Source organism: Adelges cooleyi, unplaced genomic scaffold, assembly GCF_023614345.1.
Source record: "Adelges cooleyi isolate 19-005CV unplaced genomic scaffold, UGA_ACOO_1.1 ACOO_flye_CR_arks_rails_tigmint_CR_PRNA_14, whole genome shotgun sequence".
Taxonomy (NCBI): Eukaryota; Metazoa; Arthropoda; class Insecta; order Hemiptera; family Adelgidae; genus Adelges; species Adelges cooleyi.
Window position 1 is genome coordinate 764628 of NW_026095795.1, and position 19673 is coordinate 784300.

General features: G+C 28.6%; 5 protein-coding genes across 12 annotated transcripts in view; 3 read left to right on the forward strand and 2 right to left on the reverse strand.

The window, feature by feature from the left end:
• Positions 1-1920, forward strand: part of LOC126847964 (cytochrome P450 4C1-like) — a 49746-nt gene extending 47826 nt beyond the window's left edge. Inside the window, exons 5-8 of one of the 2 annotated variants that reach the window (XM_050588425.1) lie at positions 247-532; positions 852-928; positions 1027-1216; positions 1304-1920. In XM_050588425.1, coding sequence (XP_050444382.1) covers positions 247-532; positions 852-928; positions 1027-1216; positions 1304-1632 — 882 coding nt within the window. In that variant the 3' untranslated portion in view covers positions 1633-1920. The remainder of the gene's footprint in view (positions 1-246; positions 533-851; positions 929-1026; positions 1217-1303) is intronic. The other variant, XM_050588424.1, reaches the window with a different exon arrangement.
• LOC126847981 (very-long-chain 3-oxoacyl-CoA reductase-like) overlaps positions 1-15003 on the forward strand; it is an 86565-nt gene extending 71562 nt beyond the window's left edge. The window contains exon 6 of the mRNA XM_050588459.1: positions 14714-15003. Within this exon, the coding sequence (XP_050444416.1) occupies positions 14714-14818 (105 nt within the window). The 3' untranslated portion in view covers positions 14819-15003. The remainder of the gene's footprint in view (positions 1-14713) is intronic.
• Positions 1-19673, reverse strand: part of LOC126847961 (cytochrome P450 4c21-like) — a 127158-nt gene that overhangs the window by 80559 nt on the left and 26926 nt on the right. The window lies entirely within an intron of this gene.
• Positions 1-19673, forward strand: part of LOC126847982 (very-long-chain 3-oxoacyl-CoA reductase-B-like) — a 75510-nt gene that overhangs the window by 22944 nt on the left and 32893 nt on the right. Inside the window, exon 1 of one of the 2 annotated variants that reach the window (XM_050588463.1) lies at positions 11538-11566. The exons of the other annotated variant lie outside the window; for it this stretch is intronic. The gene's annotated coding sequence lies outside the window, so the exon portion shown is untranslated. Of the gene's footprint in view, positions 1-11537; positions 11567-19673 lie in introns of those variants that run through there. 2 annotated transcript variants of the gene reach the window in all.
• LOC126847967 (cytochrome P450 4C1-like) lies at positions 4239-7448 on the reverse strand. Its single transcript, XM_050588430.1, has 7 exons — positions 7238-7448; positions 6931-7125; positions 6397-6646; positions 5909-6194; positions 5454-5530; positions 5157-5346; positions 4239-5068 (listed from the first exon to the last, which is right to left on the reverse strand). Exons 1-7 carry the CDS (start codon positions 7300-7302, stop codon positions 4740-4742), a joined length of 1392 nt encoding a protein of 463 aa, XP_050444387.1. The 5' UTR covers positions 7303-7448; the 3' UTR covers positions 4239-4739.

Below are 19673 nucleotides of genomic sequence, written 5' to 3' on the forward strand. Positions count from 1 at the left end.
ATTTCCGGCTTTCTTTGTCCCGTTTGGTCTCCGGTTTCCATTCGAAAATAGTTTTTATTTTGGTAGTCCATTGGGATAAAGAAACGGAGAGCCGGGGCCATACCCCTCCTTGGTTCCCATTAATTTGGTCCTGCAGTGTAAACAAATTATCATTATTCCTAACATACTTTGTAACTAAAATGTTCTATGCAGAAGATGTTTTTGAGCTGGCATGTCAACCTTTTGTAATAAAAATTTGTTTTTTAGGCTTGGGAACACCGAATCACATACCCTTGGTTTATGAACAAGAGTCTATTTCAGTTGTCGACGTTTAAACGTAAGCAAGACATAAGTCAAAGAAAAATTTACAACTACATCGATGATTTAGTTCAGAGAATAAATACTGAATTGAAAAATAATAAAAACAGTCAAGGAGAACATAACGAAGAGTGTATGGGCTTTAAATCTAAATCTTTTATTGAAATACTGCTCGAGAATGAACATCAGATGACATTTAACCAAATACGAGATGAAATAATAACTATTATAGGTGGTACTTTTTATTGAAAAATTGTATTTGAAGAAAATTGGTGACGTGTGTATTATAGTTGGTCTTTTTAAGATTTAGTTCGTACTTTTATTACTTATAACAGTGTTTAAAACGTTTGAAAAAAGTGAAAAATCTAGGGCGGGGATTGAACTCAATTATTTATTTATGTTGTTAATCGTGCATAGAAAACCCGATTGTTAATTTGATCCAATGCCGTAAATTCAACTCAAAAAAAACACAATTGACCACGTTCAATTCCCTAACAAATAAACAATGTGTACAGTTTAAAGCATTATGACAATTTTTTTTAATTTGGTTTTAGCGGGTCATGACACGACAGCTACAACGAATGCATGTACAATATTTATGTTGGCTACTCATCAAGATGTACAAAATAAAGTAAATTATAATTCGTATTTAGTTTTATTAATTATGCAAAATAAAACATTTTATATATTCATGGTAATTATATATTTTTTATTTCTGCTTATAAATAGGTGTGGGAAGAATTATTGGCAATATTTTCTTCTGGCGACCCAGATCGACAACCTACTTATGAGGATTTACAAAAGATGGATTACTTGGAACGTGTAATCAAAGAAACTCTGAGACTCTATACCGTTACTCCCTTGTTTGGCAGAAAAGTCGAAAAGGAAACAATGATTGAAGGCTATTTAATCCCTGAAGGTACGGCCGTAGACAAATTTGTTTGATAGGTTGCCACATTTTGTGCCTAAATTTACTAATACAATTTATTTTTAAAAATATCTACAGGGTCAACGTTCATGATTTGCACTCAGCTTTTACACTTAAATGCAAATTTTTACCCGGAACCAGAAAAGTTTAATCCAGACAACTTCTTGCCCGAAGCATGTCGCAGTCGCCATCCGTATACGTTCATTGCCTTTAGTGGCGGTTACAGGAATTGCGTTGGTAGCAAATATGCAATGCTTCAAATGAAAACTGTCATCTCAACACTAGTCCGGTCTTATCGTTTTTACCCGTCGGATAAATGTCCCAATCCTGAAAATCTTCGTTTAAAGTATACGATGACACAGAAGTTTGTCGACGGGTGTTACGTTAAAATAGAAACGAGAACATAATCAATTAATGTAGCATGGTTTTGAACCAATATGATTACTTCTTATTCAAATAAGGGTTTCATCTGGATAATTGTGTTATCATATTTTTTGGATTTTAGATACATCGGTGTTGGTTGACAAAAATAATATCTATATTTAATAACTAATGACAAATTGTTGGTGTTATCGCGTCTCAATATATTTTCTACAAACTGTTTAAGCTGTCTATATAAATGTTTCCTTCGTTTTTAGTCATAATTTATCCGTTCAATTAATAAATTCTTTATATAAACATCTTTATTTAGTATAAGTAGAGTAGTATAAGTGAATAGAAAGTAATACTCTCTGAAATATTCAAAATATCATGGTACTTTTGTATGACTAATAATAATTATTATTATAAATTATAAGGCATGTGATGTTACGTGTAGATGACTTTATCTATATTTGTATAAGTACATTAGTAGATGGAAAAACCGTGGTTTTTTTGTTGAAATGATAATTCTGCTATGCATAACCCTAACGTTAAAATTTGTTGTGATTGTGTAGTTTTCGTGGAATAAAACAAACATATCGGTGTACCTCTGTCTGCTCTTTAAAACTGTCCAAGCTCATTTTTAAATATGTTATATTATTTATTTTCGTTAACTTTCAAGAAAAAAAGTGTATTCTCAAAATATAATTTTTTCAACATTTTGTTGACGTTCAAGTGCCAATTTGGCGTATTTATAAGTATAGTTCTATTGTGGACAAACAATTTTATATTTTCATCTATTTTGATTTTAAAGATATATATTTTTTTACCATAAAAGCATAAATAATAACTTTGCTTTTAAAGTTATAGTATGCAATTAGTTTAGTACTAGTTAAGTAAAATGAAGTTAAGGTTAATACTATTTAAACCTTAGAGGTAAAATAACTTTGAAAGTGGATAAATCAATAAAAAGTATGTCGTTCTATGGATATATTTTAAAGATGCAGTACAGCATATAATAGAATATAATAAAGGCAACGAGATTTGAGGTTGTTGGTTTACCTAAATATCAATACAACCCACTGTTTCGAAGTAGAAAATTACTTATTTATTAATGTATATTTAAATACTGTTAAAATTGAACATTACCTGATCTTTTATTGTTTTCATAAAACCTATATGTAAATGCCACAAAAGCTCAAAAATGTTTTGGTATGTAAAATTTACAGTTACATAATTTTCAGCAATGTCCATATAGATTTATTCAATTATACATTATTAAATTATGTATATTTTTGGGATAATAGTTATAATAAATGTAAAATTTAAAAAAACGTTACAATATCTCACAATCTATTGCTATACCTTAGGAATACTAATAGCTAAGAGACATGTTAATCTAGTTCTAATGGTATAAATAATATTTAACCCTATACAATTTATCAATAGAACTATTTTTCTTACACAAATACTAGTGTATGCGACATATGAATAAGTTTCTTGATATCAAATACTTATTCTTGAAAAACGTATTACCTTATATATACAAATTTCAGTTAATTAATGTCAATATCTGCGAGGAAAAATCAGTGCAACATTAATTTACGCCGTACTTGGAAAGCTCAAAAATATTTTAGTTATATAGCTTTTAATTATACCACTAAACTTCCATTTGACTACCAATTTATTGGCTTTGTAAGTTGAAATGGGATATTAGGCGGTTTATATATTGGTGTGACCGTACAATTTGTAACTTCTACTGTGAGAATTTCTATGTTGTTGATTTCTGTATGACTTGTTGAGAGGATCTTTAGATTATAACTAACAAATATCATACTTCCATACTTCTTAGGTGGTCTCTCAATTGCCAGCTTCATTCCCCTTATCTTCGAACGAATTTTTGGTGAAAAATTATATTACAAATATTTACAAGTAAGTTTTAAGTGGTCGGCATTGAAGAACAGGGGCTTAGATTGAGAGTGAAAAAGAGTTTACAAAAATCCAAAAAATGTAGACACCCTCCAAAGTGTTGTTCAAAGTAGGCCACTGAAAGTGCATGTATATATTTTATACCTATATTATACTAGTTTTCAGAAATGTTTTGGAATGATACGTCCAACTGGGGCAACGTTTTTCCATATATACTGTATACTTGTATTCAGTGTTAAAGCCTCCGAAATCTGGAAACTGTTCGAATCTGGACGTTTATGTATTTTCTTAACCAATTTAATAAAGAAAATATGCGTACCAGCAGTATTATGACTACACCGTCGTGTACAAACAAATACATAACCTGTTTATCTATAACCATGATTGTAGGTGTACGTGTAATCAGTAAAAAAAACATTGGTAAAATATAAAGATGAATAATTGTAATTTAATAACATGTTTAAATGGCCGACACAATAAACGCGGAGAGAAATTTTCAAATTTTCATCAATTTTAAGGGAGTATAACTTTTTAATGTAAGAATAAAAATACAAATTTTTTCACCAATTCTTTTTTAAAAACTCTTCTAAATAAATAGGCTATTTTGAAAAAAATATATATATATAAAATTAAAACAAGTAATTGCAACAAGAAACGTGGTACTTATAGAGCGAATGAGTATAATTTAATTAAACAAAAAAAAAACCTTAAAAATATTCACTAAAACAAAAGTTATCTCATTTGTCGAATCATTGTGGAACACCCTGTATAGACAGCTTAAATAGTTTATAGAAGATATATTTGGAAAGAATTGACAACACCAACCAATTGGTAAGCCAAAATAATAACTAAGCCTAATGACAAATAGCGCAAAACACTTCAAGTCCAAGTATGGGTTTTTTGAGATATTTATGAAATAATATGTACAATGCAACTGTATACCATATGCTATACCTCCTCAAATCCAACTATGTTAAAAATCGTTTTAAAGAGTGATTTTAAATTATATTTAAGTCCGTTATGTAATATCTCAAAGTTTGTACAATTTTAAAAAGCTCATTCTTAAAACACCCATTTTTGGACTTCATGTGTTTTGCGTGAACGGGAACGATATGTGTTATTAGATATAAGTATTACCTCGGTTAACTAAATTAACATAATTACGCGAACAACCTTAACCAAATATGTAAATAATTCTGGTTTAAAATCCTAATTCAATAATTGATCACATTCTCTCTTCTATTTTAACGTAACACCCGTCGACAAACGCTTGTGTCCCAGCATACGTTAAACGAAGATTTTCTGGATTTGGACACTTGTCCGACGGACTGAAACTATAAGATCTGACCAATGTTGAGACGACAGATTTCATTTGGAGCATTGCATATTTCATACCAATGCAATTTCTGTAACCACCGCTAAAGGGAAGGAACGAATACGGATGGCGACTGCGACATGCTTCGGGCAAGAAGTGGTCCGGATTGAACTTTTCTGGTTCCGGATAAAGGTTTGCATTAAAGTGTATGCGACCAGAGCAAAATATGACCGATGAACCTGTGGATATTTTTTTATAATTACCTAAATTAGTAGTTTCAAACACCGAATGTAGCTATTTATCAAACAAATTTGTCTACGGCCGTACCTGCAGGGATTAAGTAGCCTCCGATAGCAGTTTCTTTTTCAACGTTTCTGCCAAACAAGGGAAAAGGAGGAAAATGTCTTAGAGTTTCTTTGATCACACGTTCCAAGTTATCCATCTTTTGTAAATCCTCGTAGGTAGGTGGTCGATCCGGATCGCCAGTAGAAAATATTGTCAATAACTCATCCAATACCTATTAATGAACGATAATTAATATTTATCATTTTTTCGTCACCAAGAATACCTATAATGGGTATTTAACTTAAAAGTTCATAATACTGAATACGTAATATAGTATACTTTATTTTGTATATCCTGATGATGAGCCAACATAAATATTGAACACGCTATCGTCAAAGCTGTAGTATCTTGACCCCCTAAAATCAAATATTAAAAGATAGAATTAAAGAAAATACAGCTCTCTTTATACGCTTGTTATTATTTGGATCTTTTTAATCAAAAGAAAGGCGCTTTAACGATTTGATATGTTATAGGTAACGCGTTGTGTATTTGTTAGAGAATTGAATGTTATCAATTTTACAACCTGTTTTGATATTCACAAATAACAACACAAATATATAGTTAATATTATTTATCAAAATAAAGTATACTTGTTTTTATATACCGCTAATAAATGTTAAAAAAAAAAAATATATATATATATATATATATATATATTAGAGTAATTCAACAAATAAAACAAAAACGCCAACAATTCTTTCCTAATATAACGTTTTTAAAAAAAAAAAATGTACCAATTATAGTAGTTATTATTTCATCCCGTAATTGATTAAATGACATCTGATGTTCATTCTCGAGCATTATTTCAATAAAAGATTTACATTTAAGGCCCATACACTCTTCGTTATGTTCTCCTTGACTGTTTATCCTATTTCTCAATTCTTTTTTTTTTCTCTGGACTAAATCATCGATGAAATTGTAAATTTTATTTTGGCTAATGTCATGTTTACGTTTATACGTCGACAACTGAAACAGACTCCTGTTCAGAAACCATGGGTGTGTTACTCGGTATTCTACAGCCTACAAAAACAAATTTTTATTACAAACAGATGACATGCCAGCTCAAAAAAAACATCAGTCAAGTACTTTTAAGTATATAAAGTTTATCTAGTGATATTGAAAACTCTTTTACACTGCAGGGCCGGATTAATGGACCCCATTCTAGGGTCTCCATAAACTACCAAAATAAAATAATTTTTGTTTATTAAAAATGCGAACAAACCTTTTGGATGAAATGTAAGTTCTCCAAAAATTCGTGTTTGGCGTTTTTCTGTGTATTAAATTTTACACCCAAAGCGGTTCTTCCGATCATCTCCATTGTCGCCATCCCGATTGCACAGCTTATTTCGCATTCATTTGTATTGCTATCCCGTTTCTCGTACAATACTTGGCTCAGGAATTTAGCTTCCTCGTAAAATATCGGTATGAACGATTTTAGCATCGAAAATTTAAACCCCGCGGATACCAATTTTCTATAATTATCGAAACAAATTGAAACTGATATTTGATAATCAATAACTTCGAAAAAGTGACATTGTAATAATTGGCGATAGAAATTAAAAACTAATTACATTCCGTAATCGATTGCAAAGGAATTACAGGTTACACGTAATTCACGATTAATATTAAAATTGGATCAAATTAATTTCCAAAATCCTAAATTTTTGGATTAAGGATTATATTTAATCCCTAGTTTAAGGATAACAGTTTATAGTTTACATTATTAATCACAGGAGACCACACTAAAAAAGCTCACCTGTTATTTTTCCATTCGTCAAACACCCTGTTTGTAAATAATCCGTCGCCCAAAATTGATTCGCTAGCAACATTATAAAGTTTAGCTTTATTGAACATATTAGGATTGGTAAGAATCGCTTCTATTTCTTCGGGGTTTCCGGGAAATACGTATAATTGATCTAAAATCCAAGCTTTGGATAAAGTATTCTCGTATCTATATCACAAAGACAACAAAACTAATTACTGTTGCTCTGAAATTACTAGAAATTGAGAATTCCGAAAGAGTAATAATATGTAATAGTTAGACATGAACACAGCATAGTTACTTTCTGCTAACTTTTAGTATATTCTTCAATAGTTTTTCAGGTCCTCCAAGTAAAACAGGTAGCATTCCCACAAAAAAGAATCCATCTGGACCTGGTATTCGTTTTGCTAATGATATCTTTCTTCGGCTTACTATTTTATAATACACAACTACTAAAAATAATATTATCGCTATAAGTATAACGATAATGTTATTAAGGCTTGCATCATTTATTATGTCCGACACCTGAAAATATTGTGTCCATTAATTAATATTTTTTTATATCATAGTATTCTTTTTGTTAAATGTAATTTAGTGCTATACTAAACAATTTTATGTTGGAGCTAAAATATTAGTACAGACTTTAGAATTTTAGATAAAAGACAATTTAGAGGGATCTGAATAGAAGATAGTATAGTGTTATCATTTGACCATTGAAAAGGGTTTTTTTTTTAATTTAAATGGGTTTATTATTACTTGAACCCCTAGCCATAACAATAATTGAAATGTTGAGTTAATGATTTTTTTACCTGATGAGACGAAACCATTTCATTAAATTTCATTTTCTATAAGACGATGATTATCTGAGCAGTTATACACAACGAGTTATTGATTTTTTAATTTTTCTTAACATTTATACTCTCATGCTTACGAACATTCAAAACGAATAAATAAAATTTGATTTTAAATAAACGTTATTACAATTTACGTTCACATACATAATCGATGTGAAACTTGCATTTGAATAAAAATATGAATTCTATTGATGTGTTATATTATATAATAAGTATAATCTACTATTGCATATTCAATAAGGTCATTATATAAAATTTCAATATCACTATTATAGTATTATATTTACGCATTAATAAAATGAATATCGTAACTAAAATGTTTCACATAGCTTAATGTATGTGAACTTGAATATAAATAACACATATTTAACATTTAATATTATTTGTTTGTTCTGAACACTCGCAAGAGTGTGTATGGCATAAGAGTGTAAGTGTTAAGAATATACAAAAAAATTGAATTAGTCATTATGTATATCTGCTAAGAAAATTTAAGATACCACGGGTTTGTTATTCGGTACTCAAAATCCTACAAAAACAAATTTGTTTTACAAAAGGCTGTCATACTAGCTCAAAAATATCTTCGGCATAGAATATTTTAGTTACAAAGTATGCCAGGAATAGTGATAATTTGATTACACTACAGGTCGTATTAATAGGGACCGAGGAAGGCTATCATACCAATTTAAAATGTATTTGATATTAGGAAAATTTGAAGGAAATATTATAATTATTGGCGAGAAACTGAAATCCTATAATTTAAAATTTAAGTATTAATAGTTTACATTATATTTTAAAATGTGTTATACATATTGACGCTATATTATTTTTGTTATAATTATAATGATAAATGAATATAAAATAACTTTTAAAAATTTTACCTGATTTTTTTCCATTCATGAAACTTCTTGTTTAAAAAAAATCCATTGCCCATAATTGATTCGCTAAACACATTATACTCTTTAAATTTGTTAAACAGACTAGGATTGGTAAGAGCTGCTTCTACAACCTCAGGTGTTTTAGAAATTACGTACAATCGATTAAAAAACCCATGCTTTGAATAAAGTGTTCTCGTAACTGTATTACAAAGACAACGAACAAATTATTGTTGCTCTTAAATAGGTAAAAAATTAGAATATAAAAAAAAAAATAATAATATGTAGTAGATATACGTGAATATATGTAATTACGTTCTGAAAATATTAATCATATTCAATTATAGTTTTTCAGGTCCTCCGATTAATACGGGCAACATTCCCACTAAAAAGAATCCATCTGGGCCGGGTATTCGATTTGCCAATGACGTCTTTCTCCGGTTTTCTATTTTATAATATATTACTACCAAAAACAATATTACCGCTATAAGTATAACGATAATGTAATTTAGGCTTTTATCATTTATTGTGCCAAACACCTGAAAATATTGTGTCTATAAATTCTTATTTTTGTTAAATATAATCTAGTTCTATAAAGATTATATACTCATAACATTGTTGAAAAAAATAGGTCATCTTTATGAAAGTATCAAATGTATACATTTGTACATGAATAATTAATTATATAGTTATAAAATATAATTATACAAATATATAGTTTAAAATATTGACTCTATTCCAAGAATAGACGAAGTTGAAGATGGATTTCGAAAGCCAGGCAAAGTGACTAATTCATCAACTACATTATTAATATTACTTATTGTTCATTAAAATATTTGGAAGTTATGACCTATTACGGTCATAATAAATTTTGGCAAAAAAAAAGGCTTAGTGTATATAACAAAGTTTTAAGATTTTATCTACATCAATTAGCCTAATCTTATTCCCCTAGCCTCTCCAAATTATGCTTATGTATTAAACTATTAAAAAAAATATTTTTTTGATTATTAAATCATTTTTACATATTATGTATACATTATAAATTTCCCATTCCCCAATCGACCACCAATTTTTTATTCATTAATCCCAAGTAGAAAAGTTCATAAAATACGTACCTTTACCATTCTTTAGAACAAAAATAAAATTATCCGATTATCAGCCCATTTATTGTCAATAAAATTATTTATTAACTGATTGAATTGATTACAGTTATAATGAATTTCCGAAGACACGAGACCTCCTTGTATACAATATTATTTAGTATTAAAAAATTGGTAAGTATGTTTTTACCAAAAAAACAGGCCTAAAACACTTATTGGATTTTGATGTGAAGATGATTTAATGATGATAAAAATTATTTTTAGTAATTACTAATGGTAAGGTTAAGTTAGGTTAATGACAATTAATATTGCCTAGTAGAACTTTAACTAGTTTGTAAGGCGAAAATATGTAATTAAATGTAGAAAGGGTGTGTGGAGGTATACCAAATAAATATTTCTTATACATTTCAACTCGATCCGACTCTTTTTCTCGAAACTATAGCCAGTAAAAGTTCTAACTTAAAAAGTCGTACGGTTTTATTTTTGTTTTTTTCAACTTTCGTCTGTGAAGAGTTAAACTTTTTCAACTTTTACCCCCCCCCCCCCAAAGTACCAACTAGATGAAATTTGCGATTTATAGAGTTGCTATTCAAAGGAATTGGTCCAGTATTAAAAAAGTTACAGTGTATACAGATAAAAAAAAACACACATCAGAGTAAAACCAATACCTTCTCGCTTTGCATCGAAGCTAAAAGCGTAACGAAAAATACGTAACTTATAAATTTGATGATCTTAAGAATAGTGTAGCTTCATAATCATGTTAAATAGCCGAAATTAAACTGAAGAATCCTCTTTTCACTGAGAAGGTTGCTGTCTTTTTAGATAAAATTAATAATTGTGTTTGGTTTTTTTTTTTACTTTAATTTATGATACAAACTCATAGTGTGCAGTGTAAAGTGATGAGAGCCAAAAGGGTAGGTGGCTTAAAACAAAAAAATTACACATGATAGAGTAGGGCTAACTCTAGATCTATATTCAGTCTAATTTTTCAAACCGTAAGTTCATTTTTGGGATGGGAAAGGGTTTTTTTGTTTTCCGACTTTTTTTTTAATGGCTCAATATCACCTATGAGTATATTAAAGTAGAAACATTCAAAAGTTAGCGCAATGAAATCGAATTCAATTAATATGCATTATTTGTTGTAGTTATAACGGGCTCTACCGAAGGAATTGGTAAGCAATACGCAGAACAAGTATGCGAACACTTTAACTTATTAAAAACAATAAAAACTAAAAAATTGTTTTTTTTAAAGAAACTCATAAGATTGGAAGTTTTTAGTATTCAAAGAATCAAATATTTAATGAATATAAAATAATATAATTACATTTTCACTCATGCATTATAGTTGACCAGTCAGGGTATGGGTGCGGTACATATCAGCAAAACTAGATCCAAATTAGAGAGCACGGCCAGTGATATAAGTAAATATAGTTACAACCAAGACGGATAAAATGGATGATGGTATACAGTAACTGTTATCTGGTTTTAAAGAAAAATCCGAAATACCCGTCTTAAAATTCACAAAGCTAATTTATAATTACTAATTCAATGACACAACATAACTTACATTGTTTAAATTAGTTGGCCTATAATCCTCTATTGTAATTTCCATACAAAGTAAAACACATATAAGCTCGCATAATTATCTGTACTAATCACTATTTTAACATAATAACGTTAAAAAGGCATCTAATAACCTTGCAATTATTCTTCACTAGGTATAATTATATTAGTAAATTTTAAGCTATGTGCAGCAGAATACATTAAAATAAAATTTATATTTCAATAGATTTAAACCAACTAGGTGTTAGTAATATTGAGTCAATCAAGCAACGAACAACATGGAATTTGTAACAAACTTCTTCTATTATGTATTATTTTTTATAATCACAAGATTTATAGTGATATTTATATATCAAGAAATTATTGCGCCGATCTTGCATTTAAATATTGATTTTACGAAAACAGGGCAATGGGCAGGTAATGTCATATTTTAATAGGATTTAATTATAATATATAAACAAATAAATAATTTACTTTCTTTTATCCGTCGGTTGTCAAGGTAGTACTTCGTTATAAGTTACAAATAGGAATAGAGTTTTTTTATAAGTTGTTGCCCTTTTTGTTATTATATTATATTTAATACTGGACAGGTTTCATACTATTTTAATGTGTGCTAAATTTAAAAATATGTTTTACATATTATTTAAATTGTCTACATTTGTATTTTAGTCTTCGTTTAACTTTTTCCATTTGGAGAGAATATCATGCTTCATGAACTTTAATCAAACTATAGATAATTAAGTCAGCCAAATAGAACTAAGTTAGTTGGTCTTTAGTATATTAAAGTGTAAACAATAAAAAGTTATCACAGTGAAATCAAAATTAAGTAATATGCATTATTTGTTATAGTTATAACGGGCTCTACCGATGGAATTGGAAAACAATACGCAGAACAGGTATGCGAACAGCTAAATTTGTTAAAAATCAATTATAATAATAATTTACTATTTTGAAAGCAACTCATAAGATACACGTACTGACATTTTTTTAGTATTTTAAGAAACAAGTATTAAATAAATATAAAAAAATGTATAATATTTTCACTCATACTTTGTAGTTGGCCAGTAAGGGTATGGATGTCGTACTTATTAGCAGAACTAGATCCAAATTAGAGAGCACGGCCAGTGATATAAGTAAGTATAGTTACAACCAAGACGGATGGGAATATTTAATTAAATGTATAGTATTAAGGTAACATAACACAAATGTGTCAAAATACCTTGTGTAAGCTTGATAACATGTCTAAGTTGTAGTTTGTAATATTTGGCTGTTTATTAAGTTATAATTATTTACTATTGTCAAAAGCAAGATTATTTATTGAACCACTTATAGAGATTCAACAGTCCAGTATGACAATCAAGAACTATTTATTATCTATAGTTCTACGGTACACGATTTAATGTGATCTAGTTAATTTTGTGTGACAGGAGGATGTCTATAAGATTAAAAGGTAAATTTCATAGGGCGGTCCATCAATGTTATCTTGGCCGGAATGTTGGGCAGTAGACAGAAAACTGAACAAAGAATGAGTACAGTGGAGATGAAAGTGTTAAGATGGATGAGTGGAGTGCCTAGAAAGGATAAAATCAGAAATGAATACATAAGAGGGAGTCTAAGAGTTGCACAAATTGTGGGTAAAATGAGAGAGAATAGATTGAGATGGTTGGTTATGTTATGGGAAGAGATGTAGCAGAGGCAGCGAAAGGTGTTATGTAGATGAAAATGTAGAGGGAAAAAAAGAAAGACCGAAGAAAAGATGGATGGACGGAATTGAGTAATATTTGAATAGATGGGGTGATTGATCAAGAGGTAAAATATCGAGATCTATGGAGGAGTAAAACTAGGGTGGCCAACCAAATGTAGTTGAGATTGTAAGGCGAAGATTTAATTGCTCTATTTAATTTTATGATAGACAACCGAATTTATTTGTTTTTTCGCCGTTACTAATATTTGATTAATAAAATGCTTGAATTTCAGGAAATAAGTACAGCGTGAACACAAAAATCATCGAAGCCGATTTCATAGACAATAATTCTGACTTATATGATCGTATTGAAAAAGAACTACGCGACTTGGATGTTGGCGTGTTGGTTAATAACGTTGGAATGATGAATGAATTTCCCATTTTTTTCTTAGAAATTGACAAAAAAAATCCATTGTACGACAATATCATTAAGTGCAATATCGTATCGGTGGTAAACATGTGTAGGACAGTCTTGCCTGGCATGGTCAAGCGCCATCGGGGTGTCATCATAAACGTGTCATCAGCATCATCAGTTATATCGTCTCCGTTACTCACGGTTTACGGAGCTTCTAAAGTAAGACTAAATTACTTATTAAAATATTTCTAGGCAATATAAACAATAACCCGTACTTGAAATGTTATTTTTAAAATAAACTTTATATGTTTACACCAAAGGCATTCGTTTATAAGTTCAGCAAGGACTTGGCTTCGGAGTACAACAAAGATGGTATAACTGTCCAGTGTGTTACACCATGTTTCGTTAAAACCAAATTCGTCAAATTCATGAAAATTCCTTTCTTGGTTACTAATCCTGAAACTTATGTCAATTATGCGCTACAGACTACCGGAATTAAAAGTATCACTACAGGATATCCTCCACACTGGTTTTTTGTACGTATAATATAAATTATAATGTAATGAATAAAAACAATAAGTAATGTAGCTCGAATATTTAAACATTTCTTTGGCCAGATCATCTTATTTGGACTTTAATCGAATGGGTGCAAAAAATGTAAACCATTAATTATAAAGTGAAAATTAAAGACCGGTATGGAAGTTCATGAATATCTATGTTTTACTGATTGGCATGGAAAATTGTTGAGCTACTACTTACATTTCAAAAGAATTTAAATTAAAAAAATGATCATACATATTTTTGTTTTTTTTAATGATGTGTAGTTAAAATCTAAATATAACTACAATAAAAATAATGGAAATATGAAACAATATTTTTTTGAAAAAAAGAAACATAGTTTCAATATGTATTATTAGTTGAAAAAGATGAAAAAAAGTTGTTGTTTTTATGCAAGTAGTTTTATTTGTAGTGAAAAAAAAAGATTTATTTTATTTTTTATAATTTTTAAATACGTATTATTCAATTAAATCAAACAATTTTTTTTTTGTATTTATAATGTACACGATAAATGCTTTCATGTACATCTTATCGTGTAATAGGGACTTCTTTAGCTTTTTGCACATACATGCAATATATGCGTACATAGGTTGATTTTAAAAACATAAACATCTGGGCGCTCAAAATAGTGATTGAAACCTAAAATAATTAGAATCCATTTTTATTTTATTTAAAAATTATATCACATTAAAACATATTTTAATATTAATTTATAATTAAAATTGTTTTAGGTGAAAATGAGTCAGTTGGTTGAAAGTATATGTCCTCCACTACTAACTAAAATATTTATGTGTGTTTTACTCAGAGAACGTAAGAAGTATTTAAAAGAGACATAATTGACTTCAGAGAATTTAATCAAAAATACCTAACCAGTGCTAAACAATTTTTTCTAATAATAAAATAATAATATGGCCAATGTCATTGTTGTGTATTTAAATTCAAATTTTCTGATTGGACAGTTTTTTGTTTTTCAACAATTTTAGTCTAATACTATGTAGGGTTAAAAATTATGTTGGGTAAGGTTAATTTATTTAGTTTTGGTGTAACATAAATGTAAAAGACAAATGGCGTTTGTAGCATGTAAGAATACAGTTTGTTAGTTGTAACTATCCATAAGTTGTTAAATATTGTTACAAGTTTGCTATTGTTTTTGGAAGGAGTTTTAATACAGAAGCAATTAACTAAACCTCCGAGAATAATAACAATGTTTTTCTTGTTTAACCTAAGGTATTTAATTGTTAATTTAATTTGAAAACTTTTAGATATCGTGTTTAAACTGATGTGGTGAAAATTATAAATATTTTAAATTCGTTATAAATTAAGTGTTTCTAACCAAGTATATAATTTATATGATATGTTAAAAAAAGGCATTTGTTTATTTATTTAATGGTACACGACGGGCAAAGTCTCAAAATGCAATTGATGGTTAATTTGGAAAATTAGAAATCGATTAAATACATTCGCTGACAGTTATATCATCATAAAAATGCATGATATTTTACAATAAATTTGTAATAACATTTCATACTTGAATTAATAATTTCTGATCAAAAAATGTTTTTAAAATTATTTTTACTAACATTTTTGTCTCATACAATGTAGTTTATATTATCTAAGCTGGTAAAAAAAATACAGTGCAGGGTTAATTTATTTAGTTGGGCCATAGTTTAAATTTGAGAAACAATGTTACTTCTTTGTATCATAAAAAATGTTATAATTAACATATGATAGTTTTTAACGTTCTTAAGTATTATTATGTTTTTTTTATGTTCTGTGAAGAAACTTTAAATGTAGTAACGAAACATTGTAACCTTTCAATATAAACCACTATATTTTATCTGTTCTACATTATGTAATTAAGTGTTAAATAGGTGTGAATATTTTCGTTACAAATTCTCTCTGTGAGAATGACATGTTTGTCAAATGAAATCTGTCGTCTCAACATTGGTCAGATCTTATCGTTTCAGTCCGTCGGACAAGTGTCCAAATCCAGAAAATCTTCGTTTAACGTATGCTGGGACACAAGCGTTTGTCGACGGGTGTTACGTTAAAATAGAAGAGAGAATGTGATCAATTATTGAATTAGGATTTTAAACCAAAATTATTTACATATTTGGTTAAGGTTGTTCGCGTAATTATGTTGATTTAGTTAACCGAGGTAATACTTATATCTAATAACACATATCGTTCCCGTTCACGCAAAACACATGAATTCCAAAAACGGTTGTTTTGAGAATGAGCTTTTTAAAATTGTACAAACTTTGAGATATTACATAACGGACTTAATTATAATTTAAAATCACTCTTTAAAACGATTTTTAACATAATTGGATTTGAGGGGCTATAGCATATGGTATACAATTGCATTGTACATTTTATTTCATAAATATCTCAAAAAACCCATACTTGGACTTGAAGTGTTTTGCGCTATTTGTCATTAGGCTTAGTTATTATTTTGGCTTACCAATTTGTTGGTGTTGTCAATTCTTTCCAAATATATCTTCTATAAACTATTTAAGCTGTCTATACAGGGTGTTCCACAATGATTCGACAAATGAGATAACTTTTGTTTTAGTGAATATTTTTAAGGTTTTTTTTTTGTTTAATTAAATTATACTCATTCGCTCTATAAGTACCACGTTTCTTGTTGCACTTACTTGTTTTAATTTTATATATATATATTTTTTTCAAAATAGCCTATTTATTTAGAAGAGTTTTTAAAAAAGAATTGGTGAAAAAATTTGTATTTTTATTCTTACATTAAAAAGTTATACTCACTTGAAATTGATGAAAATTTGAAAATTTCTCTCCGCGTTTATTGTGTCGGCCATTTAAACATGTTATTAAATTACAATTATTCATCTTTATATTTTACCAACGTTTTTTTTACTGATTACACATATACCTACAATCATGGTTATAGATAAACAGGTTATGTATTTTTTTGTCCTAAAACGACGGTGTAGTCATAATACTGCTGTTACGCATAGTTTCTTTATTATATTGGTTAAGAAAATACATAAACGTCCAGATTCGAACAGTTTACAGATTTCGGAGGCTTTAACACTGAATACAACGCAAGTATACGGTATATATGGAAAAACGTTGGCCCAGTTGGATAATCATTTGGCGATAATATTTGTAAATATTTATAATATAATTTTTCATCAACCATCCGTCCGAAGATAAGGGGAATGAAGCTGGCAATTGAGAGACCACATAAGAAATATGAAAGTATGATATTTGTAAGATATAATCTAAATATCGTCTCAACAAGTCATACAGAAATCAACGACCTAGAAATTCTCACAGTAAAAGTTACAAATGGTACGGTCACATCAATATATAAACCGCCTAATATCCCATTTAAACTTACAAAGCCAATCAATTTCTAAAATCAAAGAACATAAATTGTAAATGGCGATTTCAACAGTCACAACAGCACCTGGGGCTACAACGAAATGAATGTAGATGGGGAAAAAGTAGAGAAATGGGCAAAGGAAAACGATCGAACTTTAGTACACGATACAAAGCTCCCATCGTCGTTCAACAGCGGTAGATGGATAAGATGGTATAACCCGGACATAATTATTGCGAGTAGCAATATCAAACAACGATGCAAAAAGAAAGTCGTAACACCAATACCAAATTCTCAGCACAGACCAAAAACATGTCAAATAAATGCTATTATACGCCCAGAAAACGTACCGATGATAAGACGCTATAATTTCAAAAAAGTCGACTGGGAAAGTTTTAAGACACAGCTGGATACCGAAATCAACAAAATCATCCCAACGCCTGAAAATTACGGCCAATTCACAAACCTAGTAAAACTATTTCAAAACAAAATATGTATAAGGTAATACGTTTTTCAAGAATAAGTATTTGATATCAAGACACTTATTCATAAGTCGCATACACTAGTATTTGTGTAAGAATAATAGTTCTATTGATAAATTCTATACGGTTAAATAGTATTTATACCATTAGAAATAGATTAACATGTCTCTTAGCTATTAGTATTCCTAAGGTATAGCAATGGATTGTGAGATATTTTAACGTTTTTTTTAAATTTTATATTTATTATAATTATTATCTCAAAAATATACATAATTTTATAATGTATAATTGAATAAATGTATATAGACATTGCTGAAAATTATGTAGCTGTAAATTTTACATACCAAAACATATTTGAGCTTTTGTGGCATTTACATATAGGTTTTATGAAAACAATAAAAGATCAGGTAATGTTCAATTTTAACAGTATTTAAATATACATTAATAAATAAGTCATTTTCTGCTTCGAAACAGTTGGTTGTATTGATATTTAGGTAAACCAACAACCTCAAATCTCGTTTCTTTTATTATATTATATTTTATGCTGTACTGACATCTTTAAAAAATATCCATAGAAAGATATACTTTTTATTGATTTATCCACTTTCAAAGTTATTTCACCTCTAAGGTTTAAATAGTATTAACCTTAACTTCATTTTACTTAACTAGTACTAAACTAATTTCATACTATAACTTTAAAAGCAAAGTTATTTTTTATGCTTTTATGGGAAAAAAATATATATCTTTAAAATCAAAATAGATGAAAATATAAAATTGTTTGTCCACAATAGAACTATACTTATAAATACGCCAAATTGGCACTTGAACGTCAACAAAATGTTGAAAAAATTATATTTTGAGAATACACTTTTTTTCTTGAAAGTTAACGAAAATAAATAATACAACATATTTAAAAATGAGCTTGGACAGTTTTAAAGAGCAGACAGAGGTACACCGATATGTTTGTTTTATTCCACGAAAACTACACAATCACAACAAATTTTAACGTTAGGGTTATGCATAGCAGAATTATCATTTCAACAAAAGAATCACGTTTTTTTCATCTACTAATGTACTTATACAAATATAGATAGTCATCTAACACGTAACATCACATGCCTTACAATTTATAATAATAATTATTATTAGTCATACAAAAGTACCTTGATATTTTGAATATTTCAGAGAGTATTACTTTCTATTCACTTATACAACTCTACTTATACTAAATAAAGATATTGATATAAAGAATTTATTAAATGAACGGATAAATTATGTCTAAAAACGAAGGAAAAGATTTATATAGACAGCTTAAACAATTTGTAGAAAATATATTGAGACGCGATAACACCAACAATTTGTAATTAGTTATTAGTTATAGATATTATTTTAGTTAACCAACACCGATGTATCTAAAATCCAAAAAATATGATAACCAATTAGATAACATTATTATCCAGATGAAATCCTTATTTGAATAATAGGTATTCATATTGGTTCAAAACCATGCTACAATAATTGATTATGTTCTCGCTTCTATTTTAAAAATTATATCACAATTATTAAACTAAATACGAATTATATTTTACTTTATTTTGTATATCCTGATGGTGAGCCAACATAAATATTGCACATGCATTTGTAAAAGCTGTTGTGTCTTGAGCCGCTAAAACCAAATTTAAAAAAATAGTCATAATGCTTTAATATGTACACATTGTTTATTTGTTAGGGAATTGAACGTGGTCAATTGTGTTTTGAAATTTAATTTTGCGTTGAATTTATGGCATTGGATCAAATTAATAATCGGGTTTTCTATTCACGATTAACAACATAAATAAACAATTGAGTTCA

Excerpts from the sequence above, each read along its gene's own strand:
- LOC126847967 (XM_050588430.1), bottom strand. The coding sequence starts at position 7,302 with ATGCTACCTGTTTTACTTGGAGGACCTGAAAAACTATTGAAGAATATA. Across the intron at positions 6,647-6,930 it reads GACGAATGGAAAAATAACAG|AAAATTGGTATCCGCGGGGT; the intron begins GTGAGCTTTTTT and ends CGATAATTATAG. Across the intron at positions 5,347-5,453 it reads ATCAGGATATACAAAATAAA|GTATTGGATGAGTTATTGAC; the intron begins GTATACTATATT and ends GTTCATTAATAG.